The sequence below is a fragment of the Pseudophryne corroboree genome, chromosome 4, assembly GCF_028390025.1.
Source record: "Pseudophryne corroboree isolate aPseCor3 chromosome 4, aPseCor3.hap2, whole genome shotgun sequence".
In the NCBI taxonomy this organism is placed as follows: domain Eukaryota; kingdom Metazoa; phylum Chordata; class Amphibia; order Anura; family Myobatrachidae; genus Pseudophryne; species Pseudophryne corroboree.
Genome location: NC_086447.1, coordinates 783,940,819 through 783,967,224, shown reverse-complemented (window position 1 = coordinate 783,967,224; position 26,406 = coordinate 783,940,819). Strand labels below are relative to the sequence as shown.

Genomic DNA, 26,406 nt, shown 5'->3' with positions numbered 1-26,406 from the left:
GTGCCGCCGAGGTGCCCGACGGCCGATACGGCCGACCCGGCGGCGGGGGGGCAGTGACGGGGGGAGTTAAGTTTCTTCACTCCCCCCGTCACCCGGCTCCATAGACGTGCAGGCAAATATGGACGAGATCGTCCATATTGGCCTGCATGCGCAGCCGACGGGGGACCAGCGATGAACGAGCGCGGGGCCGCGCATCGTTCATCGCTGGAGCCTCCACACTTAAAGATATGAACGAGTTCTCGTTCATTTATGAACGAGATCGTTCATATCTTTCAAAAAATCGGCATGTGTGTAGGGCATAAAAGGTTTAGGAGTTTGTCACAATTCTTGAAGTATTTATGTATCTAACAATAATACCACTTGTCTATCATCAATTTAGTCGGGTCACTGTACTCTAGGTCCAGTAGGTTGTTATCGGTCTAAACCTTCAGTTAGAACACTTGATTGTCTGTCTTGTTTTACTTTTTGATCTCTGTATTATAACCGTCTCTCTCATCAACACTTTCACACTCTTGCTTATTTGCACTTTCTAAGTCATCATCTCTCTCTACTTGGTGCTTTTCCTCTACATTTGCTGCATTCTTCAAATTCATCCCTCTGATAACCTCAATAGTCAGACAGAGGGACATTGTAATGTTGGAAACAGACTCTTTTGCTAGAATAATCTGTCTATGGCATGCCATACCCTCCAACTGTACCTTTTTAGCTGATACAGTACGGTACTTTTAACGGTGTGTACCGGTCAAAAAGGGCTTTGTACCGGGTTTTTGCGTCTCCCAATCCTATTCATTCCTATGGGAGTGACGTGGGGCGACGCCCCCTTTCTGGATTTGTACTGGTTTTCGGCACAGCAGTGTTGCAGGGTATGCTTTTCTATGCCATCAGTCACATACCTTTCACTGCCTGAAATTGTGCTCATGCTAAAATCTGCATCATCATTGCTGAATCTCTCTCTCTGTCTGAATATTTTGTATGCTTGTTTATGGCATGGGTCTTCAACCTGCGGCCCTCCAGCTGCTGTGGAACTACACATCCCTGCCTCAATTATAGCAAACTTTAATAGAAAAACTCTGTCATGGCATGCTGGGATGTGCATTTTCACAGCAGCTGGAGGGACACAAGTTGAAGACCGATGATTTACGGCCTTTTGTCCACTTTTAAACTGTAATCTCTCCAGTCTGGTCTGCTTCCACCTAACCCATCATGCATTTCCCAGTTATGTACTCTGCAGCCATGTCTATGTATTATGTTCTAGTTGGTATAACCCTACTCTCGTTTCAGATCTGGAAACCTGAAAGCGAGCATAAGAAAACAGACTTCCACTCTGATTACTCTATATTTTTGGTGTCTCTTTTCTACCTGTCAGTCTCAATATTCTCTGACTGCTTTTGCTATCTCCAATGTCTGCATTCAGTCTACCTCTTCCTGCTGTACCTCAGCATTCGGAGAGCCGTGCACAGGAAAATACATCGTTCACCACCTTGTCTGGTTGCGGAGGGTGTTGATGGAGGCATTGTACAGCCACCTTTGCTCTTTTTTTCTCCATAGGTGGCTACATAGTTCTACTGAACACCACTGACCAACATTTGTCATAACACTTGTATCCCCATGTCTTATATTATTTGTTTACATGACCAAGTTTAGATCAGATACTGTATTTGGGCTACCAATGTGCCCCGATCAATTACTAATAAAATGCATGGCAGTTCATAAATTTTCAACACCAATTCCCAACTAACCTAGCCATACACTAAACAATAAATCGTTCATATTAGCAGATGTAATGACTGTTCTCAACGATGATGGTTTAAAACAGATGAAAATGTTCTGGACCATTTGATTTATCAAACTTGCCCGATCCTACCAACTGTCAGCAGTCAACTTGCAGAGTATGGAGGTGCACCAATTATCGGGGCATTAACTCCTCCCCTAGTCTGTATGCAAGATGGCGGGTTTGTAGATGTGGGGTTAGAATGCCTACTATAATCCACATTATGCTAGACCGTACAGAACATAGGCTCTCAAACTGTTTTCAGGACACCAGACCGTTCATGTTTTCTAGGTCACCGAGCACATGCCCAGATGTGTTAATCACTGATACATTTTAAGAGATTCACAAGGGGAGACAATTAATTCACTTGTGATTTTGTGAGGAGATCTGTAAAATATGGCCAAGTTGGGGTCTTAAGGACAATGGGGCAGGTGTATTAACCTGGAGAAGGCATAAGGAAGTGATAAACCAGTGATAAATGCAAGGTGATAAACACCAGCCAATCAGCTCCCATATGTAAATTAACAGTTAGGCGCTGATTGGCTGGCGCATTACCACCTTCCACTTAACACTGCTTTATCACTGGTTTATCACTTCCTTATGCCTTCTCCAGGTTAATACATCTGCCCCAATGTTTGAGAACATAGTTTTTGTCATGTCTGTTTTTTGTTAGTGGCAGCAGAGACAGTGTGGGTATTAATAGGAATATTGAAATCACCTATGGAGAAAAGGCAGATCAAAGTATAGGAAACAAACTGCTAAATAGTAAAAAAAATTGGGACGACAGGAGGGAGGAATAAATAGATGTTAACTTCAAAGAGAGATATAGATTCTGGGGTCATGAATCAGAAGGTGCAGCTTGGATGGATGGGAGTTTGCACAGTTCGAGGTCATGGTAAGTTTTGAGATGGAACATGGGGGTAAATTTATTAAAGCTTCTAAAAATTGAAAGGGCTGGTGGTGCCCATAGTAACCAATTAGATTCTATTAATTTCTACCTTGCAAAAGAGAAATGATAGCTAGAATCTGATTGGCCGCTTTGGGCAACACCAACACTTAATTTTTAGAAGCTTTACTTAACCTACCGCAAGGCAGCATGAGCAGTTTAATTTGCCGGTATCCTAGCGGTCAGGATACAGATGCTGGAATCCCAGCATCCGGCAATGCCACTAGCCGGAATACCGGCGCTACAGGACTGTTCCCACTCGTGTCCATGACCCCCATAGAGTGGAAATATTTGGCGAACGCAGTGTGCACACAAGGGTACTCTTTGCGCTCGCCCTGCTGCCGGCATACTGGCAGCCGGAATGCCGCTGTTGGTATATTGACAGCCGGCATCCCGCTCGCCGGTTAATCATACTGAATCTCTATAAACAAGTCTGTCTAGCATAACAGGAATAAAGACATTTACTCAACTGTGTACTATGTCCAGTATTACAGCTTTATGTGCATCACATAAAATCAGTTCCGCTCTCCAACAGACACTCTTCCATAATCACCATGCACATCACTATGCAAAGCATAATAACATAATGCTCACTGTAGTTCAAATCAACCGTGACAGCTCTCACGCCTGCCGTAATCCTATAGGCTGGTGTTAAGCTGGCCCCACACACAGAAGAAAAAAAAAAAAAAGAGGGAATTTGTCTCATACTGCAGCTTCTGTGACCCCAAAACAAGCATTATAATAACCAGATTCTTATCTATATGTTGGTAAGAGAGTACGGAGTATATTCACTACTGGCCTGTGCGTGCAGAAATCTCCGACCATACTAACAGGATGCAGTTAAGACAGAAGTAATCACTGCAAACTGTTCAGTATAACAAACTAAAAAAACAACAATTATAGCAAGATACAACACTATTAGTATTACCCTTATCACTGCCACAAGATCTAGCATGTGATAAAATCAATTGGAAACATGATCAGTTTATCTTAACAAAATAAAAACATTACAATCTGCAAGAAAAGGACGTTTCTTCTGTTTTCCCTGCTGCTTTTCATGGTGGCTATTTTTTTATGTTTTGAATCAATATGACATCCGTAGCCAAAATATTTATGCTCAATGTGCGAATGCATGGACAGTATTTCCCATCCAGACACTACAGCCTAAAGGGAATAAAGCTGGAAAGGAAAAGGAAATTTAGACTGAACAAAAATAGGACCATACAGGAAACAAATACTGCAGAGACATCTGTATCTCCAAATATAAAACGAAGTCTTTCTTTTAGAACAACTGAAACTCTTCAAATATGATGATGCAAGCAAAGGATGAAACAGCGTCTATTCTAAAGTGGGAACTACTAACTGCTTAGGCTCAGCAGCAGATTACAAAGTATCAGAAACCAGAACATATTTTTGAAGGAACAGGTTAATCAATCATTTAATTCATAAAAAAAAGTGCCAACATATTCTTACTTTAATGGCATCAGTATAGAAACACACACTAACATACAACCCCATGAAACAGAACATATGGGTTCTTTAAAAGAAAACAAATATTGCTGCAGTTGATCAAATCTCTGTCATGTTAAAAATAAGATTTTACTCACCGGTAAATCTATTTCTCGTAGTCCGTAGTGGATGCTGGGAACTCCGTAAGGACCATGGGGAATAGCGGCTCCGCAGGAGACTGGGCACAACTAAAGAAGGCTTTAGGTCACCTGGTGTGCACTGGCTCCTCCCACTATGACCCTCCTCCAAGCCTCAGTTAGGACACTGTGCCCGGACGAGCTGGCATAATAAGGAAGGATTTTGAATCCCGGGTAAGACTCATACCAGCCACACCGTATAACTCGTGATACTATACCCAGTTAACAGTATGAATATAACTGAGCCTCTCAACAGATGGCTCAACAATAACCCTTTAGTTAGGCAATAACTATATACAAGTATTGCAGACAATCCGCACTTGGGATGGGCGCCCAGCATCCACTACGGACTACGAGAAATAGATTTACCGGTGAGTAAAATCCCTCGGGCAGCTGCCCAAGATGAGCCCACCTTCCTTGTGGAATGGGCTTTTACAGATTTTGGCTGCGGTAGTCCAGCCGCAGAATGCGCCAGCTGAATTGTGCTACACATCCAGCGAGCAATAGTCTGCTTAGAAGCAGGAGCACCCAGTTTGCTGGGTGCATACAGGATAAACAGCGAGTCAGTTCTCCTGACTCTAGCCGTCCTGGAAACATAATTTTTCAAGGCCCTGACTACGTCCAGTAACTTGGAATCCTCCAAGTCCCTAGTAGCCGCAGGCACTACAATAGGTTGGTTCAAGTGAAAAGCTGATATCACCTTAGGGAGAAACTGGGGACGAGTCCTCAATTCTGCCCTATCCATATGGAAAATCAGATAAGGACTTTTATATGACAAAGCCGCCAATTCTGATACACGCCTGGCCGAAGCCAAGGCCAATAACATGACCACTTTCCGCGTGAGATATTTGAGTTCCACGGTTTTTAGTGGCTCACACCAATGTGATTTTAAGAAACTCAACACCACGTTGAGAACCCAAGGTGCCACTGGAGGCACAACCGGGGGCTGAATATGCAGCACTCCTTTTACAATGTCTGAACTTCAGGTACTGAAGCTAGTTCTTTCTGGAAGAAAATCGACAGAGCCGAGATCTGTACCTTAATGGAGCCTAATTTTAGGCCCATAGACACTCCTGCTTGTAGGAAATGCAGAAATCGACCTAGTTGAAATTCCTCTGTTGGGGCCTTTTTGGCCTCACACCAAGCAACATATTTTCGCCATATGCGGTGATAATGTTTTGCAGTTACATCTTTCCTGGCTTGAATCAGCGTAGGAATGACTTCAACCGGAAAGCCCTTTTCCTTTAGGGTCCGGCGTTCAACCGCCATGCCGTCAAAACGTAGCCGCGGTAAGTCTTGGAACAGACAGGGCCCCTGCTGCCGTAGGTCCTGTCTGAGCGGCAGAGGCCATGGGTCCTCTGATATAATTTCTTGAAGTTCTGGGTACCAAGCTCTTCTTGGCCAATCCGGAACCACGAGTATCGTTCTTATTCCTCGCCTTCCTATTATTCTCAGTACCTTTTGTATGAGAGGCAGAGGGGTGAACACATAAACCGACTGGTACACCCACGGTGTTACCAGAGCGTCCACAGCTATCGCCTGAGGGTCCTTTGACCTGGCGCAATATCTTTTATAGCTTTTTGTTGAGGCGGGACGCCATCATGTCCACCTGTGGCCTTTCCCAATGGTGTACAATCCTTTGGAAGACTTCTGGATGAAATCCCCACTCTCCCGGGTGGAGGTCGTGTCTGCTGAGAAGATCTGCTTCCCAGTCGTCCACTCCGGGAATGAACACTGCTGACAGTGTTAACACATGATTTTCCGCCCATCGGAGAATCCTTGTGGCTTCTGCCATCGCCATCCTGCTTCTTGTGCCGCCCCGTTGGTTTACATGGGCGACTGCCGTGATGTTGTCTGATTGGATCAGTACCGGCTGGTTTTGAAGCAGAGGCCTTGCCTGACTCAGGGCATTGTAAATGGCCCTCAGTTCCAGAATATTTATGTGTAGGGAAGTCACCTGACTTGACCAAAGTCCCTGGAAGTTTCTTCCCTGTGTGACTGCACCCCAGCCTCAAAGGCTGGCATCCATGGTCACTAGGACCTAGTCCTGTATGCCGAACCTGCGGCCCTCTTGAAGATAGGCACTCTGCAGCCACCACAGTAGAGATACCCTGGTCCTTGAAGACAGGGTTATCAGCCGATGCATCTGAAGCTGTGATCCGGACCACTTGTCCAACAGGTCCCACTGAAAAGTTCTTGCATGGAACCTGCCGAATGGGATTGCTTCGTAGGAAGCTACCATTTTTCCCAGGACTCGCGTGCAATGATGCACCGATACCTGTTTTGGCTTCAGGAGGTCTCTGACTAGAGATGACAGCTCCTTGGCTTTCTCCTCCGGGAGAAACACTTATTTCTGTTCTGTGTCCAGAACCATCCCCAGGAAACAGTAGACGTGTCGTAGGAACCAGCTGTGACTTTGGACTGTTTAGAATCCAACCGTGCTGTTGTAGCACTTTCCAAAACAGTGCTACCCCGACTAGCAACTGCTCCTTGGACCTTGCCCTTATAAGGAGATTGTCCAAGTACGGGATAATTAAAACTCCCTTTTTTCGAAGGAGTATCATCATTTCGGCCATTACCTTGGTAAACACCCTCGGTGCCATGTACAGTCCAAACGGCAGTGTCTGGACTTGGTAATGGTAATCCTGTAACACAAATCTGAGGTACTCCTGGCGAGGATGGTAAATGGGGACATGCAGGTAAGCATCCTTGATGTCCCGGGATCCCATGTAATCCCCCTCGTCCAGGCTTGCAATAACCGCCCTGAGCGATTCCATCTTGAACTTGAATTTTTTTATGTATGTGTTCAAGGATTTTAAATATAAAATGGGTCACACCGAACCATGCGGTTTCGGTACCCCAAACCGTGTGGAATAGTAACCCCGTCCTTGTTGAAGTAGGGGCACCTTGAGTATTACCTGCTGGGAATACAGCTTATTAATTGCCTCTAGCGCAGCCTCCCTGCCTGAGGGAGTTGTCGGCAAGGCATATTTGAGGAAACGGCGGGGGGGAGACATCTCGAATTCCAGCTTGTACCCCTGAAATACTACTTGAATGAAACAGGGATCCACCTGTGAGCGAGCCCACTGATCGCTGAAATTTTTGAGACGGCCCCCCAACGTACCTGGCTACACCTGTGGAGCCCCCGCGTCATGCTGTGGACTCAGAGGAAGCGAGAGAAGAATTTTGATTCTGGGAACAGGCTGACTGATGCAGCTTTTTCCCTCTTCCCATGTCTCTGGACAGAAAGGAAGCGCCTTTGACCCGCTTGCTTTTCTGAAGCCGAAAGGACTGTACCTGATAATACAGTGCTTTCTTAGTCTGTGAGGAAACCTGAGGTAATGGATACGAGGTCCCAGAGACCATCCCCAAATAATTCCTCACCCTTATAAGGCAGAATCTCTATGCGCCTTTTAAAGTCAGCATCACCTGTCCAGTGACAGGTCTCTAATACCCTCCTGACAGAATGGACATTACATTCATTTTGGATGCCAGCCGGCAAAATATCCCTCTGTGCATCCCTCATATATAAGACGACGTCTTTAATATGTTCTCATGTTTGACAGGGTCACCGACCACGCTGCAGCAGCACGATCTGCAGGTCTCAGTCTAGTACCTGAGTGTGTAAATACAGACTTCAGGATAGCCTCCTGCTTTTTATCAACAGGTACCTTCAAAGTGGCCGTTCCTAAAACGGCAGTGCCACCTTTTTTGACAACCGTGTGAGCGCCTTATCCACCCTAGGGGATATCTCCCAGCGTAACTTATCCTCTGGCGGGAAAGGGTACGCCATCAGTAACTTTTTAGAAATTACCAGTTTCTTATCAGGGGGAACCCACGCTTTTCACACACTTCATTCATTCATCTGATGGGGGAACAAAACACTGCCTGCTTTTTCTCCCCAAACATAAAACCCAGTTTTAGAGGTACGTGGGTTAATGTCAGAAATGTGTAACACATTTTTTATTGCCGGGATCAAGTCACGGATGTTCCTAGGGGATTGTGTATATGTCTCAACCTTGTCGACACTGGAGTCAGACTCCGTGTCGACATCTGTGTCTGCCATCTGAGTGAGCGGGCGTTTTTGAGCCCCTGATGGCCTTTGAGACGCCTGGGCAGGCGCGGACTGAGAAGCCGGCTGTCCCACAGCTGTTACGTCATCCACCCTTTTATGTAAGGAGTTGACACTGTCGGTTAATACCTTTCACCTAACCATCCACTCTGGTGTCGGCCCCACAGGGGGCAACATCACATGTATCGGCATCTGCTCCGTCACCATATAAGCCTCCTCATTAAACATGTCGACACAGCCGTACCGACACACCGCACACACACAGGGAATGCTCTGACTGAGGACAGGACCCCACAAAGCCCTTTGGGGAGACAGAGAGAGAGTATGCCAGCACACACCAGAGCGCTATATAATGTGGGGATTAACACTATAACTGAGTGAAATTTCCCCAATAGCTGCTTGTATATATAATATTGCGCCTAAATTTAGTGCCCCCCCTCTCTTTTTAACCCTTTGAGCCTGAAAACTACAGGGGAGAGCCTGGGGAGCTTTCTTCCAGCTGCACTGTGAAGAGAAAATGGCGCCAGTGTGTCTGAGGGAGATAGCTCCGCCCCTTTTTCGCGGACTTTTCTCCCGCTTTTTTCTGGATTCTGGCAGGGGTATTTACCACATATATAGCCTCTGGGGCTATATATTGTGGTATTTTTGACAGCCAAGGTGTTTTTATTGCTGCTCAGGGCGCCCCCCCCAAGCGCCCTGCACCCTCAGTGACCGGAGTGTGAAGTGTGTATGAGGAGCATTGGCGCACAGCTGCAGTGCTGTGCGCTACCTTGGTGAAGACTGATGTCTTCTGCCGCCGATTTTCCGGACCTCTTCTTGCTTCTGGCTCTGTAAGGGGGACGGCGGCGCGGCTCCAGGACCGAACACCAAGGCTGGGCCTGCGGTCGATCCCTCTGGAGCTAATGGTGTCCAGTAGCCTAAGAAGCCCAAGCTGGCTGCAAGCAGGCAGGTTCGCTTCTTCTCCCCTTAGTCCCTCGCTGCAGTGAGCCTGTTGCCAGCAGGTCTCACTGAAAATAAAAAACCTAATTCTATACTTTCTTTCTAGAAGCTCAGGAGAGCCCCTAGTGTGCATCCAACCTCGGCCGGGCACAAAATCTAACTGAGGCTTGGAGGAGGGTCATAGTGGGAGGAGCCAGTGCACACCAGGTGACCTAAAGCTTTCTTTAGTTGTGCCCAGTCTCCTGCGGAGCCGCTATTCCCCATGGTCCTTACGGAGTTCCCAGCATCCACTAGGACGTCAGAGAAATGTAAACCGCCATGCTTGTTACTGGCTTGAAACGTTGAGGTCAAATACAGGTTTTGGAGTTCTACCTCCCCAGTTGACTGCCGTATTTAAAAAAAAAAAAAAAAAAAATATATATATATATATATATAATAATAATAATAATAAAAATAAAAATGTGAAGAGTAGACAAACTTGTATTTCAACCAAATACACAGTAACAACTTTGTAGATGCCACAATTTCAATTATATCAAAGGATCAGATGCATTAAAAAGGTTTACCCACTTCAGAACACCCACTTCCATAGCTAGTCCACTGCTCTTTGAGCCTAATAATAATAATAATAATTTTATTTATATAGCGCTCTTTCTCCAATAGGACCCAAGGCGCTTAACAGATACATCGCATAATATAGTACAGAAAATAATGAAGTACATTTTCATAAAATACAGAAGCATGAAGATACTAAAAGGGACATTATGGAAATGCTTGAGTAAACAGAAAAGTCTTGAGTCTACTTTTGAAGGATTCTATAGTTGGGGCCTCTCGCACTGTGCGGGGAAGTGAGTTCCATAGAGTCGGAGCCGCATGACTAAAAGCTCGACCCCCAGATGAATTACGGTAGATTCTAGGTACTGCTAAAAGTCCTTCATCTACAGATCGCAGTAATCGAGTGGGGCAGTATGGGGTCAGAAGCCGTTTCAGGTACCTTGGGCCTTGGTCATGTAATGCTTTAAAACTCAGTAAGCCAATCTTGAAGATGATTCGCCATCGTACAGGCAGCCAGTGAAGGGAGTAGAGGATGGGTGTTATGTGGCTAGAACGGGGCTGGTTGGTTAATAGCCTGGCAGCTGTGTTTTGCACCAGCTGTAAGCGCTGCAATTCTTTTGCTGGTAGACCAAGGTAGAGGGCATTACAGTAGTCTAAACGAGATGATACAAATGCATGTATGACTTTTGGTATATCATCTGAGGAAATTAAGTGCTTGATTCTGGCTATGTTCCTCAGGTGAAAGAATGAGGATTTGATTGTGGCTGATATCTGATGTTTAAGTGTCAAGCCACCATCCAGGACAACGCCAAGATTCCGCACACGATCACTGGTCTGTAATTCTGAATCCCCGAGTGTAAGTCCAGTTGGTTGGCTATGCTGCAGTCTTGTCCTTTGATGTTGCGGTCGTATCATAAGGACCTCTGTTTTATCCGGGTTCAGTCGCAGCCAACTGGCGCTCATCCACTCCAGTAGTTCAGCTAGACAGCCATTTAGGGTTGCTATTGGGTTATCAGTGCCCGGAGCAAAGGACAGGTACAGTTGTGTATCATCTGCATAGCAGTGGTAGACCAGGCCATGGCGCCTGATTATTTCGCCCAATGGGAGCATGTATACTGCAAAAAGCATGGGGGATAGTATAGAACCTTGTGGGACACCACATGGCAATGGCACTGGTGGTGATGAGTATAATCCAGATGATACTCTCTGTGACCTGCCTGTGAGAAATGATTTGAACCAGCTTAGAACTGTGCCATCCAGACCACAGAAATGTATCAGTCGCTCAATCAGAAGCCCATGGTCCACGGTATCAAATGCTGCCGAGAGATCCAGAAGGATTAATATTGAACAGTGACCTCTGTCTTTTGCCATCAGAAGATCATTTAACACACACACCAGGGCTGTTTCAGTGCTATGTCTTCTCCTGAATCCTGATTGAAATGGATCATAAATATCATGGGTTGTCAGGCGGGTTTCCAGTTGATTTGCAACGACTTTCTCAATAACCTTTCCTAGGAAAGGAAGGTTTGATACCGGTCTGTAGTTGGTCATGCAGTCGGGATCTAAATTAGGTTTTTTAAGAAGCGGTCTAACAATTGCTTCCTTTAGGGGTCCAGGAAAAATGCCTGTCTGCAAAGAGCATTGAACAATTTTTGTAAAGACAGGACCAATTATATCCATACAACCTATTAGAAGCTTGGTTGAGGCTGGGTCCAGATCACAGGTGGTGGGACGCAAAATCCTACCACTATTTTTTGTGTATTTTTTAGAAAGATACTTAAGGCACTACACAGGAAGGAATTTTAAAGAAACATCCACCAGAGGCTTTGCAAGAATAGAGTGTATTGTCTGACATTACATATGGTCAGTCCTAATTATTATTCTTAGTGTGTGTGTGTGTGTGTGTGTGTGTGTGTGTGTGTGTGTGTGTGTGTGTGTGTGTGTGTGTGTGTGTGTGTGTGTGTGTGTGTGTGTGTGTATATATATATATATATATATATATATATATATATATATATATATATATATATATATATATATACACACACATATATACATAGCTGCAAGAACAAGTATGTGAACCCTTTGGAGTTTACCGGATTTGTGCATACATTGGTCATAAAATGTGTTCTGATCTTCATCTAAGTCACAACAATAGACAAACAGTCTGCTGAATCTAATACCACACAAACAATTATATGTTCTCATGTTTTTATTGAACACACCATGTAAACATTCACAGTGCAGGGTGGACAAAGTATGTGAATTCCTAGGCTAATGACTTCTCCAAGAGCTAATTGGAGTCAGCCAACCTGGAGTCCAATCAATGAGACGAGACTGGAGGTGTTGGTTAGGGGATCCGGTCTGAAGATCGACAGTATCTAGGTCGACAATGTTTAGGTCGACCACTATAGGTCGACAGTCACTAGGTCGACATGGATGGAAGGTTGACAGGGTTTCTAGGTCGACAGGTCTAAAGGTCGACATGAGTTTTTCTTTCTTTTTTTGAATTTTTTCATACTTAACGATCCACGTGGACTACGATTGGAACGATAAAGTGTTTGAGCGAAGCGGTAGCGGAGCGAAGGCACCATGCCCGAAGCATGGCGAGCGAAGCGAGCCATGCGAGGGGACGCGGTGCACTAATTTGGTATCCCGGTCACTCTACTTAGAAAACGACACACACACAAAAAAAATCCTCATGTCGACCTTTAGACCTGTCGACCTAGCACGTCGACCTAGAACCCCTGTCGACCTTCCATCCATGTCGACCTAGTGACTGTCGACCTATAGTGGTCGACCTAGATACTGTCGATTTGATGAACCACACCCGTTTATTATAGGGCAGGGCAGCTCTAACCAACACACACCAGTTTTGAGTTTGCAATTCTCAAGAAGCATTGCCTGATGTGAACCATGCCTTGCAGAAAAGAGCTCTCAGAAGACCTACGATTAAGAATTGTTGACTTGCATAAAGCTGGAAAGGGTTACAAAAGTACAGATGGGTCCTCGTTTATCTTGACCTTTAATAGGATTTACTGAGACTGGCTAGTTGGACTTAAGGGGGGTACTCACGGAGAGATCCATGCTTAAAATCTAAGCAATCTGACTAGATTGCTTAGATATTAAGCACAGATCACTCGTGTGTACCCCTCTCAGCGATAGCGATGCGCGGCCCCGCACATCCCTATCGCCGGTGCTAGTTTGAGCATGCCTGCAGGCCAATCTAGCACGTCGCTCATTTCACCCGCTGGGTGAAATGAGCGGTCCCCCGGTCTCCCCCACATCGCTCAGCACACATCGTGCTGTGCTGAGTGGCAGGAGAGATGTGTGCTGAGCGGGTCGCTCAGCACACATCTCTCACGTGTATATGGCCCTTAAATCCCCTGCTGTAATGACTTAATCCGCTGCTGTATTGTTCTCTGCATTGTATTGCAACTGAGAACAATAGATGAAGGGTTTATGCTAATAAGTCATGTTGTGCCTAGGCGCAGAAAACTAGTCAAGATAACCATGGACCCATCTGTAGCTCTAAAAGCCTTGATGTTCATCAGTCAATGGTAAGACAAATTGTCTATAAATGGAGAAAATTCAGCACTGTTGCTACTTTTCCTAGGAGTGGGCGTTCTGTAAAGATGACTGCAAGAGCACAGCACAGAATGCTCAAAGAGGTGAAGAAGAATCCTAGAGTGTCAGCTAAAGACTTACAGAAATCTCTGGCACATGCTAACTTCTCTGTTGACGAATCTAATATCTAATCTAATATGTAAAACAGTGAACAAGAATGGCGTTCATGGGAGGATACCACGGAGGAAGCCACTGCTGTCCAAAAAAAACCATTGCTGCACGTTCGAAGTTTGCAAAAAAGTACCTGAATGTTCCACATCACTACTGGCAAAATATTCTGTGGACAGATAAAACCAAAGTTGAGTTGTTTGGAAGGAACACACAACACTATGTGTGGAGAAAAAAAAAGCACAGCACACCATCATCAAAACCTCATCCCAACTGTGAAGTATGGTGGAGGGGGCATCATGGTTTGGGGCTGCTTTGCTGCCACAGGGCCTGGACAGATTGCTATCATCGATGGAAAAATGATTTCCCAAGTTTATCAAGACATTTTGCAGGAGAACTTAAAGCCATTTGTCCACCAACTGAAGCTCAACAGAAGATGGGTGATGCAACAGGACAACGACCCAAAGCACAGAGGTAGATCAACAACAGAATGGCTTCAACAGAAGAAAATATGCCTTCTGGAGTGGCCCAGTCAGAGTCCTGACCTCAACCCGATTGAGATGCTGTGGCATGACCTCAAGAGAGCGATTCACACCAGACAACCCAAGAATATTGCTGAACTGAAACAGTTTTGTAAAGAGGAATGGTCCAAAACTCCCGACCGTTGTGCAGGCCTGATATGCATCTATAGGAAACGTTTGGTTGAGTTTATTGCTGCCAAAGGAGAGTCAAACAGTTATTAAATCCAAGGGTTCGCATACTTTGTCCACCCTGCACTGTAAACGTTTACATGGTGTGTTCAATAAAAACATGAGAACAAATAATTAGTGTTTGTGTGGTATTATTTTCAGCAGACTGTGTTTGTCTATTGTCGTGACTTAGGATGAAGATCAGAACACATTTTATGACCAATTTATGCATAAATCCAGGAAAGTCCAAAGGGTTCACATACTTTTTTAATTATATATATATATATATATATATATATATATATATATATATATATATATATACACACACACACACACACACATATATACATACACACACACACATATATATATATATATATATATAATAAGAATTTACTTACCGATAATTCTATTTCTCGTAGTCCGTAGTGGATGCTGGGAACTCCGTAAGGACCATGGGAATAGCGGCTCCGCAGGAGACTGGGCACAAAAGTAAAGCTTTAGGACTACCTGGTGTGCACTGGCTCCTCCCCCTATGACCCTCCTCCAAGCCTCAGTTAGGATACTGTGCCCGGACGAGCGTACACAATAAGGAAGGATTTTGAATCACGGGTAAGACTCATACCAGCCACACCAATCACACCGTACAACCTGTGATCTGAACCCAGTTAACAGCATGATAACAGAGGAGCCTCTGAAAAGATGGCTCACAACAATAATAACCCGATTTTTGTAACAATAACTATGTACAAGTATTGCAGACAATCCGCACTTGGGATGGGCGCCCAGCATCCACTACGGACTACGAGAAATAGAATTATCGGTAAGTAAATTCTTATTTTCTCTGATGTCCTAGTGGATGCTGGGAACTCCGTAAGGACCATGGGGAATATACCACAATAGGCTGGTTCAAGTGAAACGCTGAAACCACCTTAGGGAGAAATTGAGGACGAGTCCTCAATTCTGCCCTGTCCGTATGAAAAATTAGGTAAGGGCTTTTATAGGATAAAGCCGCCAATTCTGAGACACGCCTGGCTGAAGCCAGGGCCAACAGCATCACCACTTTCCATGTGAGATATTTTAAGTCCACAGTGGTGAGTGGTTCAAACCAATGTGATTTTAGGAACCCCAAAACTACATTGAGATCCCAAGGTGCCACTGGAGGCACAAAAGGAGGCTGTATATGCAGTACCCCCTTGACAAACGTCTGAACTTCAGGAACTGAAGCCAGTTCTTTCTGGAAGAAAATCGACAGGGCCGAAATTTGAACCTTAATGGACCCTAATTTTAGGCCCATAGACAGTCCTGTTTGCAGGAAATGCAGGAAACGACCCAGTTGAAATTCCTCTGTAGGGGCCTTCCTGGCCTCGCACCACGCAACATATTTACGCCAAATACGGTGATAATGCTGTACGGTTACATCCTTCCTGGCTTTGATCAGGGTAGGGATGACTTCATCCGGAATGCCTTTTTCCTTCAGGATCCGGCGTTCAACCGCCATGCCGTCAAACGCAGCCGCGGTAAGTCTTGGAACAGACAGGGTCCCTGCTGGAGCAGGTCCTTTCTTAGAGGTAGAGGCCACGGGTCCTCTGTGAGCATCTCTTGAAGTTCCGGGTACCAAGTCCTTCTTGGCCAATCCGGAGCCACGAGTATAGTCCTTACTCCTCTCCTTCTTATGATTCTCAGTACCTTGGGTATGAGAGGCAGAGGAGGGAACACATACACTGACTGGTACACCCACAATGTTACCAGAGCGTCCACAGCTATTGCCTGAGGGTCCCTTGACCTGGCGCAATACCTGTCTAGTTTTTTGTTGAGGCGGGACGCCATCATGTCCACCTTTGGTTTTTCCCAACGGTTCACAATCATGTGGAAGACTTCTGGGTGAAGTCCCCACTCTCCCGGGTGGAGGTCGTGTCTGCTGAGGAAGTCTGCTTCCCAGTTGTCCACTCCCGGAATGAACACTGCTGACAGTGCTATCACATGATTTTCCGCCCAGCGAAGAATCCTTGCAACTTCTGCCATTGCCCTCCTGCTTCTTGTGCCGCCCTGTCTGTTTACGTGGGCGACTGCCGTGATGTTGTCTGACTGGATCAGCACCGGCTGACCTTGAAGCAGAGGTCTTGCTAGGCTTAGAGCATTGTAGATGGCCCTTAGCTCCAGGATATTTATGTGAAGTGATGTCTCCAGGCTTGACCACAAGCCCTGGAAATTTCTTCCCTGTGTGACTGCTCCCCAGCCTCTCAGGCTGGCATCCGTGGTCACCAGGACCCAGTCCTGAATGCCGAATCTGCGGCCCTCTAGAAGATGAGCACTCTGCAACCACCACAGGAGAGAGACACCCTTGTCCTTGGTGACAAGATTATCCGCTGATGCATCTGAAGATGCGACCCGGACCATTTGTCTAGCAGATCCCACTGGAAGGTTCTTGCGTGGAATCTGCCAAATGGGATTGCTTCGTAAGAAGCCACCATCTTTCCCAGGACCCTTGTGCATTGATGCACTGAGACTTGGCCTGGTTTTAGGAGATTTCTGACTAGCTCGGATAACTCCCTGGCTTTCTCCTCCGGGAGAAACACCTTTTTCTGGACTGTGTCCAGGATCATCCCTAGGAATAGAAGTCGTGTCGTCGGGATCAGCTGCGATTTTGGAATATTGAGAATCCAACCGTGCTGGCGCAGCACTATCTGAGATAGTGCTACTCCGACTTCCAACTGTTCCCTGGATCTTGCCCTTATTAGGAGATCGTCCAAGTAAGGGATAACTAAAACTCCCTTCCTTCGAAGGAGTATCATCATTTCGGCCATTACCTTGGTAAAGACCCGGGGTGCCGTGGACAATCCAAACGGCAGCGTCTGAAACTGATAGTGACAGTTCTGTACCACAAACCTGAGGTACCCTTGGTGAGAAGGGTAAATTTGGACATGTAGGTAAGCATCTTTGATGTCCAGAGACACCATATAGTCCCCTTCTTCCAGGTTTGCAATCACTGCTCTGAGTGACTCCATCTTGAATTTGAACCTTTGTATGTAAGCGTTCAAGGATTTTAGGTTTAAAATTGGTCTCACCGAGCCGTCCGGCTTCGGTACCACAAATAGTGTGGAATAGTACCCCTTTCCCTGTTGTAGGAGGGGTACCTTGATTATCACCTGCTGGGAATATAGCTTGTGAATGGCTTCCAATACTGCCTCCCTGTCTGAGGGAGACGTCGGTAAAGCAGACTTTAGAAAACGGCGAGGGGGAGACGTCTCGAATTCCAATTTGTACCCCAGAGATACCACCTGAAGGATCCAGGGGTCCACTTGCGAGTGGGCCCACTGCGCACTGAACTTCTTGAGACGGGCCCCCACCGTGCCTGGGTCCGCTTGTAAAGCCCCAGCGTCACGCTGAGGACTTTGCGGAGGCGGGAGAGGGCTTTTGTTCCTGGGAACTGGCTGTTTGTTGCAGCCTTTTTCCTCTCCCTCTGCCACGGGGCAGAAATGAGGCGCCTTTTGCCCGCTTGCCCTTATGGGGCCGAAAGGACTGCGCCTGATAATACGGCGTCTTCTTAGGTTGAGAAGCTACCTGGGGTAAAAATGTGGATTTTCCAGCAGTTGCAGTGGCTACCAGGTCTGATAGACCTACCCCAAATAACTCCTCCCCCTTATAAGGCAATACTTCCATGTGCCTTTTAGAATCCGCATCACCTGACCACTGCCGCGTCCATAAACCTCTTCTTGCAGAAATGGACAGCGCGCTAACTCTTGATGCCAGTCGGCAAATATCCCTCTGTGCATCACGCATATATAGAAATGCATCCTTCAAATGCTCTATAGTCAGTAATATACTGTCCCTATCTAGGGTATCAATATTTTCAGTCAGGGAATCCGACCACGCCAGGCCCGCACTGCACATCCAGGCTGAGGCGATTGCTGGTCGCAGTATAACACCCGTGTGAGTGTATATACATTTTAGGATATTCTCCAGCTTTCTATCGGCAGGTTCCTTTAGGGCGGCCGTATCAGGAGAGGGTAGTGCTACCTGTTTAGACAAGCGTGTGAGCGCTTTATCCACCCTAGGGGGTGTTTCCCAACGTGCCCTATCCTCTGGCGGGAAAGGGTACGATGCCAATAACCTTTTAGGAATTATCAGTTTTTTATCGGGGGAAACCCACGCCTCATCACACACTTCATTTAATTCCTCGGATACAGGAAAAACTACAGGCAGTTTTTTCTCACCAAACATAATACCCTTTTTAGTGGTACTTGTATTATCAGAGAAATGCAATACATTTTTCATTGCTTCAATCATGTAACGTGTGGCCCTAGTGGAAGTCACGTTTGTCTCCTCATCATCGACACTGGAGTCAGTATCCGTGTCTGTGTCTGCCATTTGAGGTAACGGGCGTTTTAAAGCGCCTGATGGCGTTTGAGACCCCTGGACAGGCACAAGCTGAGTAGCCGGCTGTCTCATGTCGTCAACTGTCTGTCGTAAAGAGCTGACACTGTCACGCAATTCCTTCCATAAGCTCATCCACTCAGGTGTCGACTCCCTAGGGGGTGACAACTCTATAATAGGCAATTGCTCCGCCTCCATCTCATTTTCTTCCTCAAACATGTCGACACAATCGTACCGACACACCGCACACACACAGGGAATGCTCTGATAGAGGACAGGACCCCACTAGCCCTTTGGGGAGACAGAGGGAGAGTATGCCAGCACACACCAGAGCGCTATATATAGACAGGAATACCACTATAAAATGTGCTTTTCCCTTTATAGCTGCTGTTAGTATCAAAACTGCGCCAAATTAGTGCCCCCCTCTCTTTTTTACCCTTTTCTGTAGTGCAGGACTGCAGGGGAGAGTCAGGGAGACGTCCTTCCAGCGGAGCTGTGATGGAAAATGGCGCCCGTGTGCTGAGGAGATAGGCTCCGCCCCCTTCTCGGCGGCCTTTTCTCCCGCTTTTTGGTGAGTTCTGGCAGGGGTTAAAATACATCCATATAGCCCTGGGGGTTATATGTGGTGTATTTATGCCAGCCAAGGTGTTTACATTGCTGCTCAGGGCGCCCCCCCCTAGCGCCCTGCACCCTCAGTGACCGAAGTGTGAAGTGTGCCTGAGTAACAATGGCGCACAGCTGCAGTGCTGTGCGCTACCTTGTTGAAGACTGATGTCTTCTGCCGCCGATTTTTCCGGACCTCTTCTTGCTTCTGGCTCTGTAAGGGGGCCGGCGGCGCGGCTCTGGGACCGAGCTCCGAGGCTGGGCCTGTGTTCGGTCCCTCTGGAGCTAATGGTGTCCAGTAGCCTAAGAAGCCCAATCCACTCTGCACGCAGGTGAGTTCGCTTCTTCTCCCCTTAGTCCCTCGATGCAGTGAGCCTGTTGCCAGCAGGTCTCACTGAAAATAAAAAACCTAAAACTAAACTTTCACTAAGAAGCTCAGGAGAGCCCCTAGTGTGCACCCTTCTCGGCCGGGCACAAAAATCTAACTGAGGCTTGGAGGAGGGTCATAGGGGGAGGAGCCAGTGCACACCAGGTAGTCCTAAAGCTTTACTTTTGTGCCCAGTCTCCTGCGGAGCCGCTATTCCCATGGTCCTTACGGAGTTCCCAGCATCCACTAGGACGTCAGAGAAATATATATATATATATATATATATATATATATATATATATATATATATATATATATATATATATATATATACACATATACACACACACATATATATACACACATACATAGTGGGGCAAAAAAGTATTTTGATAGCAGATTGTGCAAGTTGATATGCTTAAAAAAAATTCCATCATAGGTACACTTCAACCGTGAGACAGAATCTGAAAAACCCCCAGGAAATCACATTGTATGATTTTTAAAAAATTTACTTGTATATTCTTGTGGAAATCAAATATTTGGACACCTACCAAGCCACAAGATTTCTGGCTCTCACAGACCTGTTACTTCTTCTTTAAGAAGCTCTTCTATCCTCCACTCGTTACCTGTATTAATGGCGCCTGTTTGAACTGGTTATCTGTATAAAAGACACCTGTCCACACCCTCAGTCAGACTGCTACCTCTCCACCATGGCCAAGACCAGAGAGCTGTCTAAGGAAACCAAGTACAAAATTGTAGAGCTGCACAAGGCTGGGATGAGCTATTAGACAATAGGCAAGCAGCTTGGTAAGAAGAGATCAACTGTTGGCGCAATTATAAAAAAATGGAAGAAATACAAGATCACTGACAATCTCTCTCGACCTGGGGCTCCATGCAAGATCTCACCTAGTGGGGTATCAATGATCTTGAGAACGGTGAGGAATCAGCCCAGAACTACACGGGGGGCCCTGGTCAATGACCTCAAGAGAGCTGGGACCACAGTCACAAAGGTTACCATTAGTAACACACTACGTCGTCATGGATTGAAATCCTGCAGGGCCCGAAAAGGTCAACCTGCTTAAGCCAGCACATGTCCAGGCCCATCTAAAGTTTGCCAGTGACCATCTGGATGATCCAGAGGAGGATTGGGAGAATGTAATGTGGTCAGATGAGAGCAAAATCAAACTTTTTGGTATAAATTCCACTCGCGTGTTTGGAGGGAGAAGAATGATGAATAGCATCCCAAGAACACCATACCCATTGTGAAGCATGGGGTGGAATCATCATGCTTTGGGGCTGCTTTTCTGCAAAGGGGACAGGACGACTGATCCGTATTAAGGAGAGTATGAATGGGGCCATGTATCCTGAGATTTGGGGCAAAAACCTCCTTCCCTCAGTAAGAGCATTGAAGATGGAACGTGGCTGGGTCTTCCAGCATGACAATGACCCCAAACACACCGCCCGGGCAACTAAGGAGTGGCTCCGTAAGAAGCATTTTGAGGTCCTGTAGTGGCTCCGTAAGAAGCATTTTGAGGTCCTGGAGTGGCCTAGCCAGTCTCCAGACCTCAACCAAACAGAAAATCTGTGGAGGGAGTTGAAAGTCCGTGTTGCCCGGTGACCGCCCCAAAACATGACAGATCTAGAGAAGATCTGCATGGAAGAGTGGGCCAAAATACCTGCTACAGTGTATGCAAACCTGGTCAAGAACTACAGGAAACGTTTGACCTCTGCAATTGCCAACCGAGGTTATACTACAAAGTATTGAGTCAAACTTTCTGATTGTTCAAATATTTATTTTCCGCAAGAATATACAAATAAATTATTTAAAAATCATACAATGTGATTTCCTAGTTTTTTTTTTTCAGATTCAGTCTCTCACAGTTGAAGTGTACCTATGATGGAAATTACAGACCTCACTCATCTTTTTAAGCTTATCAACTTGCACAATCTGTGGCTGTCCAAATACGTGTGTGTGTGTGTGTGTGTGTGTGTGTGTGTGTGTGTGTGTGTGTGTGTGTGTGTGTGTGTGTGTGTGTGTGTGTGTGTGTGTGTGTAAAATATTATAAAAAAATAAATAAATATATATATATATCATTTATTTTTATCTCCAATCGTTAATTTATTTAATGCCTTTATTTCAATGGACGTTGCGTTATTAAAATGACAATTTCAAACAAAAACTGGGAAATAGGGAGTGCTCTAGAACTTTTGAATGGTAGAGTACATGTACAGTACTGTATATAATTAAACACTGTCTATAGTGTACATGACATTTGTACAAACGGAACACTAACTACTGTAGATTTTAGCTGACACATACAACAAAAAGGCTGCCAGACCCCCTGCCTGTAGAGTATTTCGCCCACAGATAATAAGCATATATATCAGTATATCCATGACTAAAAGGAGTGTACATCGGGTATGTGTTTGCCTTACTGCACCAGTAGCATCTGCATAGATTTTAATGGTAATAAATTACCTTTGCTAGGAGGTGCTTTTCTTACAGTTGCCACTTGATCCTCAGAAATTGCCAGACGTCTGAGAACATCAGCCAAGGCAGCTTTAAGCACTGTGATTTCATCTTCCTGTTGCTGAACCCTCAGTTCCAGGGCAGACAAGCGGTCCTGCACATCAGAGGTACTTGTAGCAGAAATGCTATCATCTGAACAATAAAAGAAAAACACATATATATGAGATACTGCAGTTGTGTCAAAAATGCCTTCGGCATTAGTATGATTATCTTTTCTTAGCAATTAAGAAAAACCTGTATTACAGTATATCTTTTTAAATGGCCAATGTCAGAGGTAATTCAGGAAAATTTCCCATACAGACAGCAACAGCGCCAAACAGACGAACTGAACTCTGAAAACAGGAGGTCAAGGCCAATAATGTTTTTTTTCTAGGAGAAGGTAAGACAAACCAATAAGCAAAAGAGGTAGGTGGTGTACTAAAGGCTACCTTCAGCATCATGCATGGGGGCCCCATGACAGTGTTCTTTTAATAACCCTGGAAGGAAGTTCAAAGAGTGCTGCATTCATTGATTCTGCCTGTACCTGTGTGTTAGACGATGACAGAGCTACTTGAGATTAATCTGCTCCCAGCTATCAACGCCAGAGGAAAAAGACGGTACAATTCTCTACGGCTGGCATGTGACCTCAGTGGTTCAGTTAGTTAGGGAAGGTTGTTGAGTTGCCCAGATAACTATTTAGGTGGGTAGCCTTTTAAAAGGGAAGAGTAATATTCATATATTCTTACCTAAAATACCAGTCACATGAAAAATAAATGTTTCCCCCACATGGTGTTGCTTACACATTTGTGTGTGGCTACAATGTGTACCAGAGATATGTCCTTATACATCATTGCTGTAGTCACGCCAGCAGACCCTCTTGGCACACCAGGTCCCATATGAGACTAGGATTGGGCGACATATTTTAGTCATCATTCAATGAGACTGGGACACACAAAGGGACATGTACTAAGCAGTGATAAAAGTGGAGAAGTGAGCCAATGGAGAAGTTGCCCATGGCAGCCAATCAGAATTGACGTAACATTTAGTTGCCATAGGCAACTTCTCCACTGGCTCACTTCTCCACTTTTATCACTGCTTAGTACATGTCCCCCACAGGGAGGGTTCAATTATTTTCCCTGGTGTGTCACTAGTGGGTGCCCACTTAGCAATTCAATTGTTTAATTTCTGCTTGCGGTCTCCTGAGGTGGCGAGCAGAAGTGTGCAAAAAGTTAGCAGGATTTTAGATGGGTTTAACAGTTTGTTTAATATAATTTTTTACTAAAGCAGCAAGAATACATACACAATGCATACAGTAATAACAGGAAGTACAAAGTAACAAAACACAAAGTAAGCGTGAACATTTCAGTCTAGTATCCCCCATGGAACCGTTACACAGTCCCCACATTCCTCTGCAATAAATACAGTGTTGAGAACCAGGAAGGGTTTATCAGTTTTATGCAGCCAAACCAGGTCTATTTAGGCACGACAGCCACAATAATTAATGGGCAGCCACAAACAACTGAGTTGCTCCGTCTGGCACCTATTAATTAACCCCCTCCCCCCAACCCTAATATGATATACTACACTTTTATATTTCTGTGCAATTAGTCTCAATCTGTATACAATTTGCTACTATGCAGCAGTGGCTTTTTTCCATACCATGTACAGTTGTGCTTTGTATACAGACTCAGTCGCACACAGCTCTACAAGTGCCATAAATCAAATTAGTAGGCACAGACTCCTGATGCATCCTAGTCGCATAACGTTGCAGCAAAAAATAAGAATTTACTTACCGATAATTCTATTTCTCGTAGTCCGTAGTGGATGCTGGGGACTCCGTCAGGACCATGGGGAATAGCGGCTCCGCAGGAGACAGGGCACAAAAATAAAGCTTTAGGATCAGGTGGTGTGTACTGGCTCCTCCCCCTATGACCCTCCTCCAAGCCTCAGTTAGGATACTGTGCCCGGACGAGCGTACACAATAAGGAAGGATATTGAACCCCGGGTAAGACTCATACCAGCCACACCAATCACACCGTACAACTTGTGATCTGAACCCAGTTAACAGTATGACAAACGTAGGAGCCTCTGAACAGACGGCTCACAACAAATAACAACCCGATTTTTTTGTAACAATAACTATGTACAAGTATTGCAGACAATCCGCACTTGGGATGGGCGCCCAGCATCCACTACGGACTACGAGAAATAGAATTATCGGTAAGTAAATTCTTATTTTCTCTAACGTCCTAAGTGGATGCTGGGGACTCCGTCAGGACCATGGGGATTATACCAAAGCTCCCAAACGGGCGGGAGAGTGCGGATGACTCTGCAGCACCGAATGAGAGAACTCAAGGTCCTCCTCAGCCAGGGTATCAAATTTGTAGAATTTTGCAAACGTATTTGCCCCTGACCAAGTAGCAGCTCGGCAGAGTTGTAATGCCGAGACTCCCCGGGCAGCCGCCCAGGATGAGCCCACTTTCCTTGTGGAATGGGCCTTGACAGATTTAGGTTGTGGCAAGCCTGCCACAGAATGTGCAAGTTGAATTGTGCTACAAATCCAACGAGCAATCGTCTGCTTAGAAGCAGGAGCACCCATCTTGTTGGGTGCATACAATATAAGCAGTGAGTCAGACTTTCTGACTCCCGCCGTTCTTGAAATATATATATTCAATGCCCGGACCACGTCCAACAACTTGGAATCCTCCAACTCGTTAGTAGCCGCAGGCACCACAATAGGCTGGTTCAGGTGAAACGCTGACACCACCTTAGGCAGAAAATGAGGACGCGTCCGCAGTTCTGCCCTGTCCGTATGGAAAATCAGATATGGGCTCTTATATGATAAAGCCGCCAATTCTGATACTCTCCTGGCTGAAGCCAGGGCCAGTAGCATGGTTACTTTCCATGTGAGATACTTCAGCTCCACCGATTTGAGGGGCTCAAACCAATGGGATTTGAGAAAATCCTAGACTACATTAAGATCCCACGGTGCCACTGGGGGCACAACCGGGGGCTGTATATGTAGTACTCCTTTTACAAAAGTCTGGACTTCAGGAACTGAAGCCAATTCTTTTTGGAAGAAAATCGACAGGGCCGAAATTTGAACCTTAATGGACCCCAATTTGAGGCCCATAGACAATCCTGTTTGCAGGAAATGTAGGAATCGACCCAGTTGAAATTCCTCCGTGGGGGCCTTCCTGGCCTCACACCACGCAACATATTTTCTCCAAATGCGGTGATAATGTTGTGCAGTCACCTCCTTCCTGGCTTTTACCAGTGTAGGAATGACCTCTTCCGGAATGCCTTTTTCCTTTAGAATTCGGCGTTCAACCGCCATGCCGTCAAACGCAGCCGCGGTAAGTCTTGGAATAGACACGGTCCCTGCTGAAGCAGGTCCCGTCTTAGTGGTAGAGGCCACGGATCCTCCGTGAGCATCTCTTGAAGTTCCGGGTACCAAGTTCTTCTTGGCCAATCCGGAGCCACTAGTATCGTTCTTACTCCCTTCTGCCGTATAATTCTCAGTACTTTTGGTATGAGAGGCAGAGGAGGGAACACATACACTGACTGGAACACCCACGGTGTTACCAGAGCGTCCACAGCTATTGCCTGAGGATCTCTTGACCTGGCGCAATACCTGTCCAGTTTTTTGTTGAGGCGGGACGCCATCATATCCACCATTGGTTTTTCCCAACGGTTCACAATCATGTGGAAGACTTCTGGATGAAGTCCCCACTCTCCCGGGTGTAGATCGTGTCTGCTGAGGAAGTCTGCTTCCCAGTTGTCCACTCCCGGAATGAATACTGCTGACAGTGCTATCACATGATCTTCCGCCCAGCGAAGAATCCTTGCAGCTTCTGCCATTGCTGTCCTGCTTCTTGTGCCGCCCTGTCTGTTTACGTGGGCGACTGCCGTGATGTTGTCCGACTGGATCAACACCGGCTGACCCTGAAGCAGGGGTTTTGCCAGACTTAGAGCATTGTAAATCGCTCTTAGCTCCAGTATATTTATGTGAAGAGACATCTCCAGGCTTGACCATACTCCCTGGAAGTTTCTTCCTTGTGTGACCGCTCCCCAGCCTCTCAGACTGGCATCCTGGTCACCAGGACCCAGTCCTGTATGCCGAATCTGCGGCCCTCTAACAGATGAGCACTCTGCAACCACCACAGAAGAGACACCCTTGTCCGTGGCGATAAG

The 26,406-nt window shown here is 45.9% G+C and overlaps 1 protein-coding gene across 6 annotated transcripts in view; it reads right to left on the bottom strand.

The window, feature by feature from the left end:
- EML4 (EMAP like 4) overlaps nucleotides 1-26,406 on the bottom strand; it is a 351,793-nt gene that overhangs the window by 130,490 nt on the left and 194,897 nt on the right. For all 6 annotated transcript variants that reach the window (XM_063918316.1, XM_063918317.1, XM_063918321.1 and 3 more), the window contains exon 2: nucleotides 22,183-22,365. In XM_063918316.1, the coding sequence (XP_063774386.1) occupies nucleotides 22,183-22,365 (183 nt within the window). The remainder of the gene's footprint in view (nucleotides 1-22,182; nucleotides 22,366-26,406) is intronic.